At 47.3% G+C, this 22,652-nt stretch overlaps 1 protein-coding gene across 1 annotated transcript in view; it reads right to left on the bottom strand.

Annotated features, from left to right (window-relative positions):
• The window catches only part of ADAM19 (ADAM metallopeptidase domain 19), a 33,683-nt gene extending 12,200 nt beyond the window's left edge, over window positions 1–21,483 (bottom strand). Inside the window, exons 1-11 of the mRNA XM_064671927.1 lie at window positions 21,374–21,483; window positions 21,075–21,145; window positions 17,811–17,881; window positions 8,292–8,370; window positions 7,155–7,231; window positions 5,359–5,551; window positions 4,834–4,899; window positions 3,411–3,482; window positions 2,405–2,571; window positions 1,191–1,275; window positions 805–944 (exon numbers count right to left, since the gene is read on the bottom strand). Coding sequence (XP_064527997.1) covers window positions 805–944; window positions 1,191–1,275; window positions 2,405–2,571; window positions 3,411–3,482; window positions 4,834–4,899; window positions 5,359–5,551; window positions 7,155–7,231; window positions 8,292–8,370; window positions 17,811–17,881; window positions 21,075–21,145; window positions 21,374–21,434 — 1,082 coding nt within the window. The 5' untranslated portion in view covers window positions 21,435–21,483. The remainder of the gene's footprint in view (window positions 1–804; window positions 945–1,190; window positions 1,276–2,404; window positions 2,572–3,410; window positions 3,483–4,833; window positions 4,900–5,358; window positions 5,552–7,154; window positions 7,232–8,291; window positions 8,371–17,810; window positions 17,882–21,074; window positions 21,146–21,373) is intronic.
• Between the last annotated feature and the right edge of the window lie 1,169 nt (window positions 21,484–22,652).

Raw genomic sequence — 22,652 nt, 5'->3', positions numbered from 1 at the left:
TAACATTTAATTTTTCCTTTAATTTAATAATTCTACAGCCTCATTTTGAAGATCGTGAATATTTTCTGTCACACTAATTATTAATTTCTGTTACTGCATCGCCAGAATCTTGCACTCTGTGTATGACCATGGATGTGTGTGTGCATGCTGTGTGCTCTACTTGTGTGCCACTACATTTTCACTTCTGACATAAATGTTTTTTCTTATTTAGACAAAACCATGCACATAAAAGATATCTATGGGAAAAAAAAAACTGTTCAAACCTTCTAAACCCTAAGGAGGAAGACTTGAAGAAAAGTGGAATATGGCTTTAAGTGAATGGGTTTGTCTCACACTTTTCGTGACTGAAATATGTTGTTTCCTCTTCCAAAATGAGCTATTAAATCCCCTGTGGGTTTCTAGAGTCACTCTTACTTCCCTTTCTCTCAAAGCTGACTATTTCTTCCCTTTTAAACACCGGCTCACTGAAACCAAGGAGCATTCTTAAGAAAAGAGAATAGGAAAATTTTCCTTTTTACCAGAGTCTAGAGCTCCACTTCTAAATGCTGCCAGGTGCCTACATTATCTAAGGCCAAGCTCAGGCCTAAAGCCTGCTCAGGCAGGAATCAGTTCATTGTGAATTTAGCAAATTGCTACTGACCCACGATCCAGGGTTTGCCCAGCAGTATTTTCTCTATAAACACACTGCCTCCAACAGGCAGCAACAGACTCACCTTCAGTCTGCATTTCTAGTTGTTACCCCACCAAGGCTCTTGTAACAAAGCCCTTTGCATTTCTCCGTGAGACCATGTAAGATGAACTCACCCAGTTGCAGAAGCCATGATGCAGCCTCCATCTGCTGCAGGGGTAGTACAGCAGCCAGCTGAGTCGTGATTCATGCCAAAATTGTGTCCCATCTCATGGGCAAGGGTAGCAGCAACACCAATGGCATTATCAGAGTGATCCTGTGCAAGGGCAAAGAGGCACGTCAGCATTTTACCTATGCCTGTCCTGTGCACCTCTGTGTCAGTGGGGTAAGTGGCACTGCTCATTACTACATGTAGAAAATATCTACTGAAGGTACTCCTGCCTATAAGCAGGTGAGCTGGAGAACTTCACAGGAAATATTTTCTTCCTGGGCTTTTGGAGGCATCTATCTATGTATTCACTGCTGGCAAGAAACTTTATATTAGGTATTAGCAATTACTTACCATGTTTACTCCTCCTGACTGGAAATCAGAGCACATGGCCATCACGGGAGCCAAGCCTACTGTGGTACCTTTGAAGGGCACACCCCTAAAATCAACCCAGAAAGACCATGAAATGGCACTGAGGCACTTGAGAAGGCAGGCAGAGAAATACACCCTGCAGTGCACAGCTTCACAGATAGAAACAGTGTCAGGGGGACACATTTTCTTGAGTAGTATCTTCAAGCACAGGACATCACAGCAGAGCTACAAAGCCTTAAGATCTGTTTTTCTTGGACTGTTGCTTTGTTTTATGGGCCAGCCAGACGATCCTATTTTTTATAATGGTCTGGTGCCAAAAAGTGCTCCTGCTGAGCTTTGCAACAAGCACAGAAAAGGCTGTTTCTGGATCCTTGGTTGAGTACTGTTTGTGAATACTTAATTTACCCTAAGTCTGATATTTGCCAGCTTGGCATTCAGGCACTTGACAGAGTACTGGGTAACACCTTTGAGGTGCAGCCATGCTCGGCTCCTGTCTGGTGAACTGGAATTCTGCACCATCCCTGACAGAAGATCTGAAATGGAAGGCCTTGATATTGTGCTCAGGACATGGCCGGGTGAAGATGAAATACAGTAATGTTAAAGGGAAAAAAACCTCAACCAAACAAAGCAAGAGAAAAGGCATTGTATCTCTGCATTTGAGCCCTACAGGTCCTCTGACTCACCACTATGTCCTGGTGGATGAATTACCATGGAAGAGGTAATGAGATCTGAGAGTTGCTGCAATTTTTTTTATTTCAATGACATCTGCATTGCTAATGAGATCAGTGGGCCATCAGCCATCAGTCACAGGCCATCAGCTCCCAGCACTGAGACCCTGTGTCTCAGCAGGATGAGCTAGGAATGAATGCCTTCCACAAAGGGCTGAGCTCCCCTTTACAGGTCTTGCTTATGGTTTGGATTTTCTTGAAACTGTCCATGTAGCTGTGCCAGATCATGTACAGCTGCTTGTGATACACAATAATAGTGATGCACTTTGAAGCACATGTATTGAGACCCCTGCACAGCCCAGGACCTCCACCCTTCCTAAAAAGGTTGTGTTCTGGGTGCTGGAACTGAATGCTAGCTGAGAAGCCTCTACATAAATCTACCATTCTGAATCTTAGAACAATATGATCTTACAAAGTGATTTTCCACACACTCAACCCACTTGTCAGAAACAGGAGAAATCAACTTACGTGATTAGTTGGGCATTATCGTGTTTTCTGTGCACCCTCTCTTTGCTACTCCAAGCCAGAAAGGACTTCAGGGTGGAGTAGGGGTTCTCAGTTACATCACATTTATTCCAGTTACTCCAGATCTCCAGCCCCACCAAGGCAATCCGGATATTCATGGATCGGTAAAACTAAGATAGAGACAAGAAAAGAGATCATAAAATAAGCACCACAAATTTATTTTACTGTGTTTTAAATCTTGAATATATACCCTGCTAATTGCTACTAGAAATCCATATGTCCAGAGAAGATGATCCCTCTGGAAATGCATTGCAACTTAGAGCCATAGCTCTGCAGAGAGAAATGTGCAAACACCCACAAACCTAAACTTGACTGTAACAGAGACATTGAACTTTCATTTTTCAGTGAATGACAGACATAATATAGAGAAACAAAGACTGGAGACTGACATCATGTTTTATCTTCAGATATGTCAAAATTCCTGAAAAAAAGGAAGGAAATAGTCTGCTGCCCACATCAAGTACAAACAGGAGAAGTATTTATGGGCAGCATCATGGAGGGAGTGGTGGAAGGAGTTTAAGAGGAGAAGGGGAGTATGAAGGGAGTAAATCTGAAAAGTAGAAAAGTTTACTTCATCAGCACTGGGTAGCACTGCAAGAATGACCTCTGGAGGCTCCTTCCAGCTCTACTTCCCAGGTTTTCTACCATTTCAAATGAATACATTAGGCCCTTGTCAAAAAGCATTACTTAGGTAACAGATATAATACAGAGATGTAGTAAAACACAAGATGCTCATGTTGGCTCCAAGGTAAGGAATGGAGATTCCCCCACCCCACTCTTGATGTTCAGCAACACAGTTGTTTGGCAGCTGCTCTCCACTCCCCAAGTCATTGGAACTGCCAAAACATTATTCTCTCTCCCAAGAAGCCAGTCTTCCTCTGTCACAATTAATTCTCACATTTCATGATCTGGGCCTTGCTTTCCTCATTTCACACACACCCAGTCTCACCTTATCCACATAATTAGCAGTCTCCACTAATTTAAGCCTTGTTGCTTCAATGCTGAAGTGATGCTTCTGAAACTGAACAAAATGAACATGTCAAGCAGCACAAAGGCAACTAGAAAGAACTGAAATGTGTTCAGACAAGTCACATTACTCTGAGAACAAGAAGGTAACTATGAAGTGAGGCCTGAAAGTCTCCCTTCATTGTACATCTGACTAAAATCCCACCTGTACATGTATATATAGAATTCATCCCCGGCACCCCACTGCAGGGATGTTACTCAAGCAGTGGCAGTAACACAGTGGAGCAACCCAAACTTATCAGTGCTCCCAGAGCCAGGGGCTGACAAAGAGCTGAAAAAGGTGCCAGGTAAAATGTGTGGTAACATGACTTCATCTTTGAGGTCAAGGCTGCTGTAGGGCTCATCAAATCTCACTCATCCAACCAATTTGTCTGTTTAAACCACCTGGCAATTAATGAGTTAATTTTAGCAAACTGCTTGATTCAAAGGACTACATTGGCAAAATGTTTAGATTTTTGGTTAACAGATGACAAAACCTGGGACTTTTCTTCCAATGAGGGACACAGCAAAGTAAGGGCAGTTAATGACAACAACGTGAGGCTGTCTGCCCCAGCCTATCTAATCAAAAATGCTGAACAACATATGGCAGTTCCTGTGTTTTCTCAGGTTCCCTCGTGTCCTGCTGCCTCATAGAGAAAGCAAAATAGGTTCTGCCTCTTTAGTTTTGTTCAGAATGAATTATAGCCCAGAGCACTACGTGGCTTTCCCTACTGGAGTTTCAAGTTGTAAATTATGGATAGGACCAGCCTGACTCTCGTCTGTGCTGGAGATTTAACAATCAGCAAAACAGTGTGTGGTTTGCACTGTCAGTAAGGGTGTCTGGCACGCCATCCAGGCTGGGGATGGGGGAGGGACTGCTGACTTCACTCAACTTCTTCCAGACCTATTATGTGATCTGGAGCCTTAAAAATGTCTATTTATGTATCTGCTACCAGCTCAGAGCAGAGCATAATCATGGTTATCTTCTCTAGAGATTAAGTGTGCTGCAGAGTTAGAAGCACATCATGCCTGGAAACCCCCAAGTTCCTCTGTGCTGAAGGCAGTCTCTCCCACCAATAACTAGGACCAACTATTGCTGCCTTGGGAGGCCAGAACTGACCCTCCTCCCTCTTCCAAATCACATCCTGCATCTCTCCCCTGGCCAACAGTGGCTGATGGTGGTGGCAGAGGGGTCATGGCTGCTAGGACAAAAGTGACCAAGACACAGCTCTTCCTGTCTGCTGGTCAGGGTGGGAGCACTGGAGTGGCAAGAGGAAACCTGCTGAGCTCCAGCTGCCCTCCCTGCCCTGGGAGATGCTGCAGGTGGGATGGTGCTCCACTGGTATAAACATGATCCCATTCCTTACCTCTGCATAATCAGCTACAAGCAAGAGCTCCACGTACTTCGTAGCCTGCAGAGTTTCCCTTTTCACCTGCAGGAGCAGCAACACAGGTTGTTCTCCAATATACCCCAAGAAACTCTTCAAAAAACATATGTACAGGTCATTTTTCCCAGTTCGTTTCTCACTAGCCATTCACCCCACCCCATCACACACAGGGACCTCCAGATGTGATTGACTTAGAGCAACCAAGTATCACAAATCAGTTTAGCTACAGCAAGTGCCCACGTGCCTGTCCTCAGCCCACCTGTTTGTTCACCCATTGGATGCAGAGATTTGTGCAGGAGCAGCTACAGCCCACAACAGTCCCCAGCGTTCATTTATTTCCCTGCTGGAGCTGCTATTTCGCAACCAGCTTGCCACAAACCCTCTTAAATATTCTCCTTCACTTCACTTTCTGAGTTATGTTCCCAGAGAATGGCAGGCTTCACGGGCTGGGAAGAGATGGGCAATTTGGAGCATCGTGCATGGACCCAGGCTGAGGCCCCTCACCCTCTGGCGTGGTGGTTTCATCCCAGTTGTGAAGTCCCTGAGCCAGTCTTCAGCTGCATCCCCAGTGTCCTGGTAGCCACAGGCTCCTCTCTGCAATCTCAGGTTGTCCACCCTGTAAATCCAGTGCTGGTTTGGGCTGTTGGGGGCTGGCTCCAAAATATAGCTGGAATTGCTGCTCAGTACGATAAGTCCTCTGTTGAAACGGGAAGCAATAAAAGGGAAAGTTAATTACTATCACAGCAACTGGAGACAAATCCTTCTGCTGCTGAATTCCCAATTGACCCTGGTAAGACACTTATCTTTACCAGGCCAGTCAGTTCATTAATAAAAAGGATAGGAATATTTTGAGTTCAGAGGGGAAATCCCTGGGCTTCCATATACTAAAATGTATTCAGTGGGCCTCAGACATTAAGAGACTGTTGGAGCATGTGCTAACCTGAGAAGTACCAATTTTTTTAATATACAGCTTTTTCTTTAGGGGCAGTGGAAGCTTTTCAACCAATAAGAGAAATTTGCCTCTAACAGAACTGATCTGATAAATGTGAAGACTTTATTTGTCAACAGAAAAACCAGAGTTTCCTCAGGCAAGTGCACATAGACAGATGGTTATGGTTTTTTCAATAAGCGTGTTACAGCCAGGAGAGCTGGAAACCTGTGTTTGATGCCCTCTAGAAGATGTGTGGCTCGATGGGCAGCACACCTCCCTGTGCAGGCTCAGAGTGAGAACAGCCACGTGTGCTCAGCTCATGTGCCTCCCCAGAAGTTTTCTAACAATGTCAAAGAATTGCCAGCAGAGACTGACAACTCAGGGATGCAGGAACCCTGCTGCTTGGGCACACTGAACATCTCTGTCCCTCTGCAGCTGGAAAGCAGAGCCTAGGAAAACACAGGCTGACAGAAGCACAGCACACCTGTGACTGCTTTTGCTTTTGGATTATTTATTGCAAGCCACAGGTGGCTGCACTGTCCTGTTTATCTCACTGGACTCTTTGGCCCGTGCTACATTCCCTGAAGATGTCTCAGGTTTGCTTTGGCCCAGGCTGTTTCCTGGCTGGAGCCAGTCCCATCAGCCCAGCTTCCAATCAGCGCTCCAGAGCAGATGACCACTAATGTCAATAAAACCTGTGTGATGTTTTGGAAACAAACTCTGAGCTGGTGTAAATGAATGCAGCTCCTTGGTCGCAAGGAACCACTTCATTTACTCCTGGCTGAGGATAAAAAACCCTCTTTTCCTGCCACAGACTCCATCACTCCCAAAGCAAAGGTTTCAGATGCACAACACACACACAACACTGGCACCACCCAGGGAGAAAGCAGACAGCCGAGCTGACAACCCAGGAGGAAATTCAGACTTGGGAAGATTTTGCCCCAAAACACAAACTTGCCAGCTGTGAGAAACTGGGAGAAGGAGCTGGTTTCTGCATTACTGTAGAATATTGAGCTGGGACGTGGTGAGCCCTGTCCCTGCCTGTAAAAGATGCAGCCCTGAGTAACTAACAGGAGCTGTTTGCTCCAGTGGACTCTTGAGTTAAACTCAGTGATTGCAGCAGCCCACGTTGCCAGCACACAGGGGGAAGGGGCCAGGAGCTGGTACTAATGACATCCCAATTTCTGCATTTTCCCCAGCATGCGCCTTTTAATGCCCAGGTCTGTTGGCTCGGTGGCCTTCAAGAACAGTTTTATCTACACAGAGAGAAACAGGGCAGCCAGGCTGCTGGGGAGCAGAGCTCGGGTGGCAGCACAGCAGGGAGCAGGGCAGAGGCATTCCCGCAGCTCCGGCACCACCAGGCACTCACCGCAGCCCTCGGCACGTGCTGAGCGTGACGCTGGAGTGCTCCCGGCCCCGCACGACCCCGTGGTAGAAGCAGTGGTCCTGGAAGGCAGAGGGAGGCAGGGTTGGCAATGGAGCTTTGGGGATGGACACGAGCTATATTTAGGCATCGCTGAGTCCCGTGCGGGCGCCGCCAACACTCCAGTAATTGTTCTCTTTCCGCTGCATTTGGCAGCTGACTGTCGTCACTAAATCTCTGTGACTCTGCATCGAAATTTGGCCTTTCAGCTGCCATGCGTGGCCTGTGCCAGAGCATCAAACAGCTCCTTGTTGCCAGTAAAAACTGAGAGCTTTGAATCCCCAAGGAAGCAACTCAAATGGCTGCAGCACTAAGGCCGACCCAAAGCTTTCTGCCTGTAACAGGAGCTGCCTATCGATGGCTGCTGGCCCTGGGTCAGGCCCCAAAGGACGTGACTTCAGCCCCAGAGAAGGTGACACCATGGGCAATGGGGAAGTAAGTCCCTGTCTTGGGGCTCCCAGCGAGACAAAGACAGCCTCTGGCAGGGACAAGGAGGCTTTGGGGCAGAAACGCCAACATATTCATCATATCCCTTCCCCTCACCCCAGGGCAGCGTTAGGAAAGATGATCTCATGGGGATTTTATCTCTTATTTTTGCTTCGCGACCAATGCACATCTTTGTGCTGCTGCAGCAGAGAGCCAGCCAAGGCCTGTGTGAGATGGGAAATTTATGGGACTTTTACTGAACAGCAGCCAGCTCACAGGGGCTTGTTTTTCCAAAGGCTGGGAAGGTCCCCAGCATGGAGCGCCCAGTGGCAAAACTAAAAGCAAGAGGATGAGCAGCGTGAGGAAAAAATGATTCCCCAGCACCCAGAGAGAGGGGAGCAATGCTGGCAGCTGACCTTGGCTCTCATAGCAGAGCTCAGCAAAACAGCAAGATGTTTTTACCATTTTTGGGGGATGGAGCAGCTTTCTCACAGGAACCTCCCAGGTCAGAAAGCCGAACTGCCCTCCCCTTCATCTTAAAGCTGTGGGAACCTGTGCACTCAAAGAAAGGCTCTGGAGGAAGAGCCTCCCTCATGTCTCTGAGCCCCCTGCCTGGTCTCCCCTGCAGCTGTGAAAGGGAACATGCTCTGCACTCACCGTGTGGGTCAGGGGGGTGGTCTGGGCTTGGCCAGTCTGGCTGTAATGGGTCTCGGTGTAGCCTGGTGCAAAGAGGTTTCTGCAGACACGGTGGAGGGGGAGAAAGAAAAGAAAAAAAAAAGCCAGTTAGACCTTTCTTTAGGCATGGATTTATGCTTCGTAGGGGTGCTAGAAAATCAGCTAGATCCAGCTCTTCCTGCAGTCAGTGTAAATATTCCTGTTGCTGTGAGCCACTGTTGTGGACTCGGGGCAGTCACTGTTTTCTGCCTGTAGTGTGAAACCAACTGCAGCAGCCTGTGAGGGCAGGCAGGTACTCACAGGACACCAGCTGTGCTGTATCTCTGCACTCTGCTCTGGGAGATCAGCACGTTTTGCCTGCCAGGCCCTTGTTAACACGCTGTCCCCAGGGAGCAGTGGCAGCTCCTGATGGCTCCAGAGCCACTGCAGGACCGTGCCACAGGCTGTGCTGCCCCGTGCAGACCACACTGGGATGGCACAGGGTCAGGAGGTAGAAGCACAGCCGACCTTGCCACATCATTCTATGTGCCCTGTCAGGAGCTGAGCACTTCTCAGGGAGCACATCCGCTTCTGAAAGGGTGCAGCAAGCCATCTAAGTGCTCTTTCAAGCCATTTATTAAATTAAAACAATAACAGAGAGCCTGTTCCTGAGCTCAATTAGGCACTAAGATCCAATTCCAGCAGCTGCAAGTGAACAGCTCAATTTTTACATGGCAACTTTTAAAAAAAAAAAAACAGAAACCCAACATCATCATTGACACCTAATGGGTACAAGCCTCTGTGCAATTTCCTCTCTATTGCCAAGTTATACCCCAGATATACTGGGATTAGATTCAAAGCAAGCTCATCACAGGCCAGTTCAGGACACATCTGGGCACTGGTGTGAGTTCTCAGCTTAAATCCAGACTGTCTCCAGTGCCCAAATCTGAGTACAATCATAAACCAATCCGCATCTGCATTTCAACTTCTGCCCAGAAGCCAATTCACATCTTTGTTCCAGGAAAATGCTGATTCCTGAATTTGTTCATGTCATCCTCATGTACACAATATTCTCCCTGTCTTCAGCCCAGTATCAGACTAAAAGTCTATAAAAGGAGGTCCTGTGCACTGAATAGAAAGCATTTTGATTTTGCTCCAGAGGAAACAGCCTGCTCCTTCTTTTTAAACATCTGCATTTGCTAAACAGTGATGTAAAAAAGTACAGCAAGTCAAAATCTGGGCCAAACCAAGAAGGTCATATCCTGTGTCCATCTCAGCAGTCACAAATGTAGGTTTAAAGCAGTTTTTTAAAACAATAGCTTGACTTCCAAAAATTTGGAGAAGGATCACAGAACATGCCCCATCGATGAAACACACTTCTGCAGCAACCCCATGGTGCTGTCAGGCCACCAGAGTGCCACATTTGCCATCCATGAGGATGCCACATGCACCCTGGGCAGTGCATTACCAGATGCAGCTGCAGCTCAGTCCTTCTACATCCCTGTTTAATGCATTCCATGCACTAGATTTTAGACCTGTGAACTGCAAGAAAGCAAGAAAAAAAAAATTTTTCCTCTTTTCTTTGCCTGATTTCTTTAGGCTGGATGAAGAATCAGAAGCAAACTCAGAGATTTTTCCATCTGCCCTGGCTTTTGGTATGTGGCAGTCAGGTCTAATCTACCTTGAAAGCCTCTCTGTTTAAATAAGGGATCCGGTGCTTGTGACATCTAATTAAATTAGGTCAAAACGACAGGAAACTGAACCTTTTATCAAAGTGTTTGAAAGTGCTTTGCCCATCTGGCATCCACACCTGAATAAGTACTGATGGCTTACTGATAGGCAAAACCCTGTGCCACTGTTGTGTTTGATAGCATTTGATGTCAGGAATATAGCAGCTTTTATCTCCACTTTTAAAGTTCAGCATAGCCCAGAAAAGCTAATTCTGCCTCTTTCTGATGTGTTAATTCTCATCACTAGGTGCTGTCAGAGATCAGAAGGCGAGTTTGCTGCGTTCAGCTATCCCAGACCTGTAAACTGAAGATAAGCACCACAGCACCATCCCACAGAACACAACTCCCTTGATCTCCCTGACTGCAGCATGAGGGTGCAATAAACAAATATTTAATCAACAGATTGCATTAACAAGGAAATTGTTTTGAGCAGTATCAGGTATCTGGTCTGTGTCAGGAGAGCAGACAGTAAACCAGTGTGTATGTGTGCTCTTACAGCCAGACACCAGCCCATGGTTTACAGTAGCTGAGGCTCTGCACAGCCTGCTTGTCTCATTCTCAAACAAGCACGCTTATGTTTTCTTCCTGCTCCTTTATTCTTGGAAAGCATTTGCTATGAATAGCTATTTTATCTCTCCTCCAGCACCAGCCATAAGACTCCTCAGTGCTGTGACTCCTGTCCAGCCCCAGGGCACTGCTGCCCAGCCCTGGTGCTGAACCGAACTGTGCTGAGCACCACAGCCCAGCACACCAGATTTCAGGGCACAGGATGATGCCACACAACACAGGATGTGTGCACATCTTTTCCTATCTGCAGACTCAGGCTCTGGCCCCTTCTAGATTAGATTAAGGTGCTGAGAGCTCTGCCTGAATTTTTAAGGACACTTACACAGCTGCTGAAGTGAAAGTCTGTGTCATCTCCATGTTACAACTTTCAAGGTTCTCTCCACCATTTGAATCCTACCCTGCACCACAGGCTCCCTATGAAAAGTCCAGTTTCTTATTATGAGCTTGAAGCAGCCCTGTTTTGAAGACAGTTCCCAGCCTTTAATGCAGGAGAGCCCTGGGGCTCTTGCAGTACTGCTAAGAAGGGACGTCACAGTGGATTGCACAGTGTGTGGTGAGGACGGCAGTGATGAAAGAGGAAAACAACAGGACATCTTGCAACACCCTTGGGGTCCTATCTCACTATGAGCCTGTCAAAGTTCATTCCCAGCCCAACTCACTTCCTCAGCGAGCACCAAGCTTTCACCAAACTGTAAATAAACAGCAGACAAGCCTTCTTGCCACCTCAGAGTGCACCAGAGTTACCAGCCAGTCTTGACCCTCTTCTCCACATATACCAGTTGTTGGATAAACAGGAGATAGACATGCATACCCTAAAACCTTATCTGCCATAATTTCAGGACAACATTGCTGCCAAGCTGAACAGCTGATTCCAGGGGAGCTCAGCCCTGCAAAGCACAGATGGAACTGCTTGACCATTTCCAGAAGAGCACAGAGCTCACCTCCTTGATGGAAAAGGAAAGTCTGGAAAAAACAGCACAATTTGATGCTTTCTTCTCAGTTACATTACATGTCTCAGTGACCACTTCTTCAGCAACTCACACTGAAGCTGCAAGAGTTTGGATGCAAAATAACATCACCTAAAGCCTTCTGAGATCCAGTCAGGCAGCTGGCAGATCACTTAGCACACATCATCTTCCTAAAAGGCAGCACAGAGTCCCTCATTAGAGGATTTATCAGGATGAAGAATTGATGAAGTCAGAGGAAAACCTGTTTTGGATGGGAGTACTCTCCTTTGCTAAACCTCGACAGCAGCTGCAGCCTATTTGAGGCCAGGGTAAGCTACACAGGGACCCTCAGGATGTTCTAGAGAAGCCCTCACACCTTTCCAGCAGGGACCAGCTTTTGTCAGGATCAGTCAGTCCCCAAGGTCCAGCTCAGCATCCAAGTTCAGGGTGGAATAGCCTGCTCTTGGCAGGGTTTGTTCCCCGGAAAGCCTTGGGAGCCGGGTTAAATGCAAGCACGGAAGCCAAACGAAGGAAGAGTGGCTCGGTGCCATAATGTACAGATGGCTTGGGACTGTTTCTGCTGATGACCGACGTGGAGGGATCTTGGTCCCGCTCCAGCCTGTCAATGATATCATTGTCTGACACAAAGCCCTCCTCCCTGTGCCGCTGTGCTGCTCCCTGGAAGGGCCCTGCGTGCAGAGCTGACAGGACATGGCAGCCTGGCTCTGTGCTGAGGGAGGTCACATACTTCACTCATGAACTGATGGTTTTGCACAGGAGAGACAGGCTGAGGGTGCAGGGCTTTCTTGGCAGGCAGCTGCCCCTGTGGCACCCCTGGGGATGGTGTAAGAACAGGCCTCCAGCTCATCTGGCCACTGCTGAGGAGCAGAGAAGCAGCAGGGGGAGAGGGGCTGCACGGCACACCCAAATGCTCCTAAAAAACAGCAGAAGTAAAACTGAGGCCCTTCTTGCATGACCATGTTCACTTGAGGGAGTGCACTTTTCCCAGCTGCTCTGGAGAACCTCACCCCTATTTTCCCGATAAATGAGAGCAGTTTTCTATTGCCTGTGAAACATCACTTGTTAGCACAAGCCTGAGGGGCTCAGAGCCCTCCCTCCCAGTGGACCACCATGAATGCGCTCAGTTCCACCAGCCAGAGATCACCCACAGGCACCCAGAGGGCCCTGGCAGCATTCTGGTGCTCTTGCTATTTGGAGCAAGAAGGATTTTTTATAATTTGGTCCCATTGGCAATTACTTTTTGGGTTCATTTTTACAGAGAGGCTAGTCTGCATGGACCTCTGCCAATTTAAAAACACCCAGTAGTATCCAGGAGATGGACATGGTTTTTATTTCCTCCCCAAAACCAAAAACCAAATGGTCCATGAAGCTCTTGTGAGAAACATCAACATTAATTTTTCAGTCGTGGGACCAAGAAAAGTGAAGCCTTCAGTCTCTTACATCTCTTTCCCTGTCTCTTTCCTCAAATCACAATAAATCTGTCCAGCCAGGCTGCCAACATCTGGGGGTGGAGGGAATTGATTCTCCCAAGAAACTTTAGACATCATATTTCCATCTACAATTTGTGGTCCCACTCCATTGTCTCTCAGCAGGATCCAAGTAGGGTAAGAAGGGGAATTTGAACTCTAACCTCTCAGTCACTTAAGTGTTCCCTAAGGTCAGAATTTATTGTCAAAAAACTGAAGTGACCCCAACTTGAACATGACCAACACATGACCCATGACAACATGACCAGGCAGGTCTGCTTTCCATATCCATCACTAGTGGGAAATGGGAGATTTCAAGTTTCTGGAATATTCCAGTCAAAACCTGGCACTTCACAAAACCAATGAAATCCAAAATTTTTTTCTTGGTGAGTTCCATCCAGATGAATCCTGGAGCCCTTAAGCTCCCTTCCTCAAGAGCTTTTGCTAAGAACATGCTTATTGTGCAAACACAGCAGTTTGGAAGGAAAAAGTAGCTTCCCAGCTATTGAGATGGAACTAAACAAATCATTTGTAGGTTCTGGGAAAACCTCACAGTCTATAGACTCTCCATCCCCTTTTGCCATCTGCATCATCTGTGACATTCACTGTGTAAATCATGTTAAAGGACCCAAGCAAGATTTGTCACATAGCCCCTCAGCTTACCAACAGGAGCCATAAAAGTTGCCCAGAGAGGAAAAAGGAAATAAAATAAATGGAGAACTGGCTGATAATGGGTCAGTGCACAAAAGATTTAAAAGGCTTCATTTCCTCATCTCTTCCTCTCTGCCCCATATAGAGGAATCACTGAATAATCCAAGGGAATCAGGAGGCTGAAAAGTAGCTATGGCTTTCCAGGTCCCACCCCTGTTTTCCTAATGACTCCAAGAGACAGTAGAACAGGATAAACTCAGTTTCCTTCTTTTACACAACCCTTACCCCCTCCCCATGAAGGAAGACCATTAGACACTGATGATGTGTAGCCCATCAGTGGAATAATCTCATATATCCTTCCTGCTCGGAAATGGGCAGCAACTTCGCCTGTTCCGCACTCAGTTGGTAGGAGAGGTCCTGGGAAATGTGCAAAAGCAGGAAACAGTGAAATACAAGTGACACAGTTCTCTTACTGCACCGCTGAGAGCATCAAGTGGGGTGGGAGTGCTCATCCCCTACCCAGGTGGGGCTAGAAGAGATTGGGAATGATACCACTTCCTATCAGAGCCAGTTGCCCAGGAAAAAAACCTATCTGGATGGCTCCCAAGGTCAGACCAGATGAGCTTTGAACTTCCTTTGCAGTGTCCTCAGCCAGTTGCTGCACATCTCCTCTGGGGCTCTACCACTAAGTGCCCCTCGCCATCACGGCTGTTGTGGGCAGGCAGCATCCAAAATAGGCAGCTAAAAATCCAGGCTGCTCACAGGACTCACTTGCAGGCAGGGACATCCCCTGGAGAAGCCTCCACTACCCTTGGCAGCTGAGAGGGCCTTTCCCAAGTCTATTCTTCCCATGAGAGACACAAAGTGGAAGAGAACAGGGAGGAAAGTCTTGTTCATACTTTTCCTGAACTCAGGTTAAAAGATAAATTACACTCAGGTTTCTGCTGTGCAAATATGAGCTCTCCACTAAGAAAAGACTCACACCAGGCACTGCTGCCACACACATTGAGAGCCTCTCAGCATCCCCTCCCTGTTTGGCTCAAAGCTGCTTTTTATTAACAAATGCAAATGCCTTTTACAAAAAGTCACTTTTCATCCAAGGTTTGCAACTCAGATTCTTCCGCTCCTAAGCCCCAGCCAAATTTAAATCTGCTTTATAGGCATCTCTCCATATATTTGTTGTTTGTGCAGCTTTGAGCTTTCCAATCCCGCAGCTGCAGGACATGGTTTTGAGTCATTTAAAACAAGCCTGAGTCGTTTGGAGGATATACTTTTGTCGTTATTCAGAAATATTAACTAGTGTCATGAACTCTGCTTGGAACTAAAGTGTGGTTCTGTTTTCTTATCAAAATCCCAAGCAGGAAATAATGCAATATTATGGTAATGCAATAACTGTATTTGTAAATATATAAAGCCCAAATGTAGATCTGTGCTGAGCTTATTACAAAACACAAGGTTGTGCACAGCTCTGAAGCAAGATATGCAATAATTCCTGTGTTTCATTTCTGTGGATGAACACGATGTCCTTTTCATATGGAATATGAAATCACAGGCTTGGTGTGAACATTACTTCCACATATTGAAACCAGCACCTTTCTTCCAAAGCTACTGCATCCCTACCAAAGCTGTACAGATTATGCCACATCCCCTACTTTTCAAAGCAATCTCATCAGTTCTGTCTCTCCATAAGGAGAGTGGTGAATGTGTAACAAGGCTGCCTAATCCCCCAAGAACATAATTTTGAGCAGTTTTAGTAGCTTGGCAAATCTTCTTTCTAGCTTTGGGAACCATTGGGTAAATCATATCCCAACCAAACCCAAATTATGCCCATCATTTTATGATTTGAGTGATGGGAGTCTGGGATGTGGATACAAGAGCAAAACAGGGGTCAGGCAGGTGTGTTCACACCCCTGTCATGAGCCCAGGAACAGAGCTGGAGCACAGTACCAACCTTGGTAGCAAAGCTGGTTTCCAGAAACTCCTCTAACTTGAGCAGTTAAATGACACAGAACTCTGGGTCTTATTTTAATTTCAAAAGCCCCAAGTACCTTCCTGGAAGTTGCAGTTCTCTTACGCCCACTTCCATGTGAACTCAAAACCAGGAGCAGACAGACTTTAGACAACTTTGAAGGGACACTTCCCACTCAGAAGATTTCACTTTCTCTCCCACTGTCTGGGCACCAAAAAAACTCTTCACAGAAGTCCTGGAAGCTGCAACTACTCAGCACCCCAAAGCTCAGCTAAAATCTCAGGCTTCCCTGTAAGATCAGCAAGTGCAATAATGAGCTTCTGGGGGCTGTGGAGCAACCCCAGGCTGGGAACCTGAGGAGCCAGGCTGGGCTCTGCCTTGCCCCACACTTCAACAACGAAAAGCAGTTTGTCTTCACTTAGAAGGGCTCTATGGATGCTGATAAACAGCATCCACAGGGCTCCCAGGGATGACTTCATCATTCCACTTTCAATCTGAGTGTCTCTACATTACTTCTGCACCTTCGCAAGCCTCTGACAAGTGGAGCCTCTCCACTAATCAAGCTCAGACTTGCATTTTGGCACTGCATCATCATCTTTCTTGAGCAAGGACTTTGGGCCTGGCAAGACTCCCTCATGAAACACTGCTATCTATGAATCACCTGCATTTGCCACAGAAAATAAAAACAGAAAACCCCAAACCACTTGCTGCATTTCACCAGCCCTAGCAGGGAGATCCATCCTGCAGTGGAAGTGTGTGCACAGGCTTAACCCTGTGTGTATACATCTCAATGAATGAAAATGCATTTCAGGAAATAAACACAATAGAAACCTTCTATTATTATAATTCTGTTTACTAACACCAGCAATGAGCTTTTCTGTGCTGTAAATAGCACGGCACGGCTCCCGCGAGGCACCTGGAGGCTATGTCATCATGCTTGGAGCACAAATGGATTAACTCAGCAAGGATCCTTTCTCTTGCCAGCTTCCACTGTGCCAGAAATATTCACCTTTGCATAGCAACTGCAGAATAAGCAAGACCTGACAGTCCTGGAAGGAGACCCCCAGCAGCATCAGCAGTTATGCTGCTTCCAGGTTCAGTTCAGAGCCTGGCTTGGTACCACTGTTGTCAGCAACAGCTATTTCTCCTGCATTAGACAGGATTGAGTTAGCAGTGCTCGTGGTGCCTGGTCTCTATTTTCCCAGCTGAGAGATGCCAAAACACACAGAATGGATAGCAGTTTCTGTTTAGTTCTACACAGGTGCATGACTGCCTGTCAAAAGCACCTCGCTTTTGCAGCACTGAAACTCTCAGTAGCTTATTACAGGAAACACCTTGTAGGATATACTTTCCTTCCATCAGCCATAGATTTCAGGCTTTAATGCAGACAGGGCTAAGAAAAACCTGGTTTTCCTCTACAACACTGAATATCACTTAGGTTTATGCACTGCCATCAGAACTAGTACAAGACAGAACTTCTACAGACAAGCTTCTTGAGCTGAATTTCCAGCTGCTCTTCCTCCACTGAAAACTAATATGCTCACAGGGCAGAGGGGCTCTGGGGCAGCATCCAGACCAGAATCCTTCTACCTACCTAAATCTCCTGCAGCTTCAGCTGAATTAAATATGCATCACACCCTATGATAGCACACAGCATTGCTGTCTCATGCCTGAGAGGAGGCTGCATTTCCCTTAATGCAAAAGCAATTTTTCAGTCTACTTTAGCATGAAGGGCACTAATGGAATTGAAACTGTCAGACCATTTCTCCTAGGAAGCAGAGCAGGACCTCTTTGGCTCACAGCAAATAAAATCCTCATTAGAGTCACACTGACTCTAAAGCACTGAGCCATTTGGTAAATAGGGAACTTCATATCAGCAACATTTTCCAGTTCATGTAGTAAGAATTATGATGTAAAAATAAGTTTACACACTGAGGGTCAGGTCACCATCTGCTTTCTGCTGACAAAGCTCTGTTACACTCCATGCTGCTTAGGTGATTAACATCTGAGGGGACTCAGACTTGGAATAACCTTGAAATCCAGAGAAGGACTTCCTCATCCTGTCTTTATCAAAACCCTGTTGAAGTCAGTGGAGGTTTTCCTGTTGATTTCACTGTAATCCTTATTCATTATTTTAGTGAGATCACAATGCAAGGCACAAGCACACTTACCTATTTTTCTCCAGTTCCAAGACGAGCTCCTGGCCTTCTGCCTTTACCATAACTTCAGCTCTGAGTGGATGCTGTGTGTAAGAGAGATGGTGCCTGTTACTCATACACCATAACTACAAACACATCCACAAACACAAATTGTTTCCCTGGGAATTGCAGCTGACCTTAAACCACTCCTGGCCTTCCTCCTACTTCAGACCTGAAGTGATGGGGAAGGGAAGGGATGGGCTGTGGTGGCTCCCAGCTCCAGGCACGCTGCTGCATCCCACGGCACAGCCATGCAGAGCCAGGAAGCAGTACAGGCACACTGCTGGGATGCTGTACCTGGGCTAGTGATCCTGGTGTCTCGGGAGGAATAATGGGTTCAGACAAGGCAACAAGTGCAGGTGCTGGAGTGCTTGGAAGGAGCACTGGGTGGAAGGAGCACTGGGTGGAAGGAGCACTGGGTGGAAGGAGCACTGGGTGGAAGGAGCGTGCTGTACCCCCCTCTCCTGTACACTGTGCCCCAGAATGAGCTAGTTAACCAAAGCTTCCTTTGTTGTCACAGCAGAAAGACATTTTTAGGAGCCTATTTCAGGACAGGAGGATTCACATCTCTTCCAGAGATTTTCACATAGTTCCTTTACTCACAGAAAAAGACAGTAAAAGACATGCAACAGAGTCCCTTGGATGCCTTTAGGCTCTAGCCATTGTAAAGACAGTATTCCACAGCTGCTGTTGTTTAAGTCCCAGGCTGCCAAGGGACTGGAAACCATGACAGCAACTTTCTAGTGTGTTCAGGCACATGCTACAGCCCTGGCTTGCAATCTGTCTGCAGCTCTGAAGGAGGACACAGGACAACAGGCTCCCTAAGGCCTGCTGGTGTGAACAGAACAGACCCTAATTTCTTAGTGGAATGGCAAATGCATACCCTATAACCAACCATTTAAAAAAGAATCATTCAAAACACTGAAAACATAGAATATGCTTTCTAGAGGACCAACTAGAAGGGCCTCTGAGGTCTCCAGTTTTACCTCCCTCAAAGCAGGACCACTACACCTAAGCTCAGCTCGGGATTTCTGAGTCTGAGTGCTTTCTCATAAAGGAAATGGATGAACAAATTTCCCAGAAGAGAAATAACTCATTTGATAACAACACACTTCTCTATTCAGCTGGAAGAAAAAAAAGAAATTATGAGAACTGGTGAGAAAATTAACCCATAGTACTTTCTAAATCAATGCTGGAGAAGATTTTGCAGAACACAACAACTGAAAGTGAAATAAAGCAAGACTGACTGAATGGGACTCTCTGATGATAGATCTGTCAGCCCAGAGATATGCTCACTTGTCACTTCATCAAATCCAACTTCTTTCATCAGCTCCCTGCTCATATTCTGGGTTTTGTTCATCCTTCCTTCAGTTTCCAGGACTTTGCATCAGGCCCGCACAGATTATGCAAAACGAGTTAATACATTAAGGGTATACAACAAGGGCTAATTCCAAGGGGCTGAGTTTCATTTACAACCACAGGTACTCAGTACATCTCAAGGTAATTCTGTGTTTCAGTAACTAAATGTAACTGGGGGGTCTGAGGGTCTCCATCACTGTAAAAGTCTCTTCACAAAGGTTGTGCAAACATCATTATTACGAATATCGCCCTCCCTTCTCCTTCAGTAATCCCACTGCTCCAGAGTCCATCAATTGCTGTGTAACTGAAATATCCCAGCTGCATATAAGCTTTGCTAACACTCATTTCAGAGCCAACAGGAATTTGCCTGAAACAAACCAAGTACAACCCCTGAGACCCAGTAAATTTATACAAGGGGAAACGCTGTCCAGATGTATTTGCATCACTATCAATAACAGAACCAAAACTTGCAGGCAGCACTGCAAAGGCACTTTAAAGAGAATTAAGATCATGAGAGAGTCATTGTAGCTTTTTTTTTTTTGGTGTAATATGACACAATAATAAGTTTTAGAACCCCCAAATAACAGTACAATAATAATAAATTAATAATAAATACTCAAGAAAAATCATGGTATCTCCCCATAAAGCTTCCCCTTTTTTTGGTTCACAGCGTAAATAATACCCTCTGGATTTTCCTCTTTCATTTGATTATGCAACTGTAATTGCTTCTGATTGTGACAACACAAAGGCTGAGAAGTGGTGTTTGTGTTAAGTCTGGCACCCCAGCAATTCTCAGAATGGCCAGAGACTATTGACACCCCACTTCATCCATCCATGTAACAGAAGTAGGGCTGTGATCTGTATCAACATATACTGTGTCTAAGACACAGTTAAACCCACCTGAGCTACTGGTTGGCTTTTTTTATTTTAGTGAAGCCCCCTCACAGCTGGGATTTGTAGAATCATAGCACAGTTTGGGTTGGAAGGGGCCTTGAAGATCGTCTAGTTCCAACTCCTCCTGCCATGGGCAGGGACATCTTTCACTAGACCAGGTTGCTCAGAGCTCCATCCAACCTGGCCTTGTACACTTCCAGGGATGGGACACCCACAGCTTCTCTGGGCAATCTGTTTCAGTACCTCACCACCCTCACAGTCAAAAATTCCTTCTTAATATCTAATCTAAACCTGACATCTCAGCTTAAAGCCATTCCCCCTTATCCTGTCACTCCATGCCCTTGTAAGAAGTCCATCTCTGGCTCTCTTACGGATCTTTTAGGTACTGGAAGGTGCTACAAGATCTTCCCAGAGTCTTCTCCAGCTGAACAAGCCCAGCTCTCTCAGCCTGTCTTCATAGGAGAGGTGCTCCAGCTCTTGGAGCATCTTCACTGCCCTCCCCTGGCCTTGCTCCGACAGGTCCATCTGTGCTGGGGACCCCAGAGCTGGACACAGCACTGCAAGTGGGGTCTCACCTAAGCAGAGTAGACTGTCAGAATCCCCTCCCTCGACCTGCTGGTCACACTGCTTTCGATGCAGCCCAGGACACAAATGGCGTTCTGGGCTTATCTCCCCCTAAAGCAGATGCCTCTCTTCAGCTGTTCCCTAAATGCCACTGATTGTATGGCCCCACTCCCGTTTCACAGATCAGGTAGATACATATCGAGGTTTCAAGGCATGGCAGAGGGCAGGGTGAAAGCAACGCCCAGATATGCCAGCCAGCTCATTCAGCCTTTCCCGGGATCCAGATCCTGGCTCATCCCCACGGCTCGTCACAGGTTAACAAACCCAAAACGCGCATCAACAGGTGCTGCACTAACCGCGACATCTTCCCTGCGCCTGGTAACGGTGAGGAGGCTTGAAAACAAACCAGAAATGACCTACCTTGTGGCTGCCGGGGCCGCCCAGGGCTGCCCAGCGCGGCACCACCACCTCGGGCTGCAGCTGCGCTGCGGCTGCGGAGACAAGAGGAGCCGCTCAGCACCCCCGGCCCCTCCGCACCCCGGGCTTGGACAGCACGGAGCCGGGGCAGGAGAGGAAAGGAGCTCTGCGCTGGTTGTAGGAAAAGCAGGAGGATCCCCCAAGCCCCCCACTCACCCACCCATCCATCCTCCCACCCTCCCTCCCCGGGGGCTCCCGCAGCCAGAGGCACCGGCGCAGAGCGGGGGTCACCCCGCACTCACGGCGCGGTGGCTGCAGCAGCAGCGAGAGGGCGATGCCGCAGAGCAGCCCCCGGCCCCGCATGGCTCCGGGTACGGACCGGCTCGACCGCCGCCGCCCGCCCTATAAACCCGCCCGCCGCTTTTCTCCTCCCACCGGCCCGAATCCGCCCTGCAGCCCCCCTCCTTCTCTTCTTCTTCCAGCCCATCCCTTGGGCAGCACCGCGGGGATGCTCTCCGGGTGCTGTAGCGGCTCTGTCCTGCGCCGCGGGGCTGTGGGGCTGGGCTGTGTCCCCCTCCCGGGACATCGGGACAAGGGGAAGCCTGAGCACCTCCCTGCAACAGCTAGGAAAGAGGGGAGACCTCGGGGAGGGAAGCAGCTCAAGAGGCTCCCGTAAGAGCTGTGCTTATAGCTTCAGTTGTTTATTTATTTATTTGCTATGTTTATGTGTAATCTTATAAAACCATTCACAGCTGATCCCATGGTTCCAGAGACATCCTAAATCCCTCCATTCCTGGAAAATGCATTACCCCTCGACAGCCAGGGGTATATGTGCCTGTATAAAAGGGCAGAACCAAAAACATGTTCAGTGTCTCTCTCCCCTTATGGTAGATGGAAGGGCCAGGCTTGAGGAAGAGCTTGGGAACGTCCATAGCTCATATTCCCTGTGCTGCCCTTCAGGGATATCCACTCATTCCCATGAGGCTCCCAAAGGCGCATCCCTGTCTTCTCCTGCATCCTTCAGGGCTGAGTCATAGGTTGAAGTCCACACATCATTTCTTTGCCAGTCCTTTGCCTCTCAGGGAGCTGAGAACTTGAAGGTGTGAGATGCAGTGTCTCACTGCTGAATTACATGTGGGGTTAGGGTGATATCAGGAGAGGAGAGTTAGTGGGGTCATGCTGAAGTTACCAGCTGCAAACACCGAGTCTCCACAGTGCTGTAGATGCTCCTTGCACATGCTGAGCCCACAAAAAGCAACTGCCTTCCCTGTGTCAAGGTATTTCTGCTGTGACTCCTGTCCAGCTCAACTGCAGCCTCAATCAAGGCTGCACGGGTGGACTGGCATGAAGTTTTAAGGAGTCAGCTCCGAGTGGCAGGAAGAGGCATTACCTCTTAGCCATGCTCTTCAGACAGCCATTGATCTGCGTTATCCACGCAACTCTTTCCATTCATCTCTATATTTAAGTGTCTATGTAAGTGAATCACCAGGGAAACAAGAAATTGAGAGAATTTGCACCTGGCTGTGTTTCAGAATGTATTGGTAAATCAGCCTGATAGGAAATTAATACTCTCTTTAGAAT

The sequence above is a fragment of the Pseudopipra pipra genome, chromosome 15, assembly GCF_036250125.1.
Source record: "Pseudopipra pipra isolate bDixPip1 chromosome 15, bDixPip1.hap1, whole genome shotgun sequence".
NCBI classification, from domain to species: Eukaryota; Metazoa; Chordata; class Aves; order Passeriformes; family Pipridae; genus Pseudopipra; species Pseudopipra pipra.
Note: the sequence above shows the minus strand (reverse complement) of the source record. Positions and strands in the feature narration are given on the sequence as shown.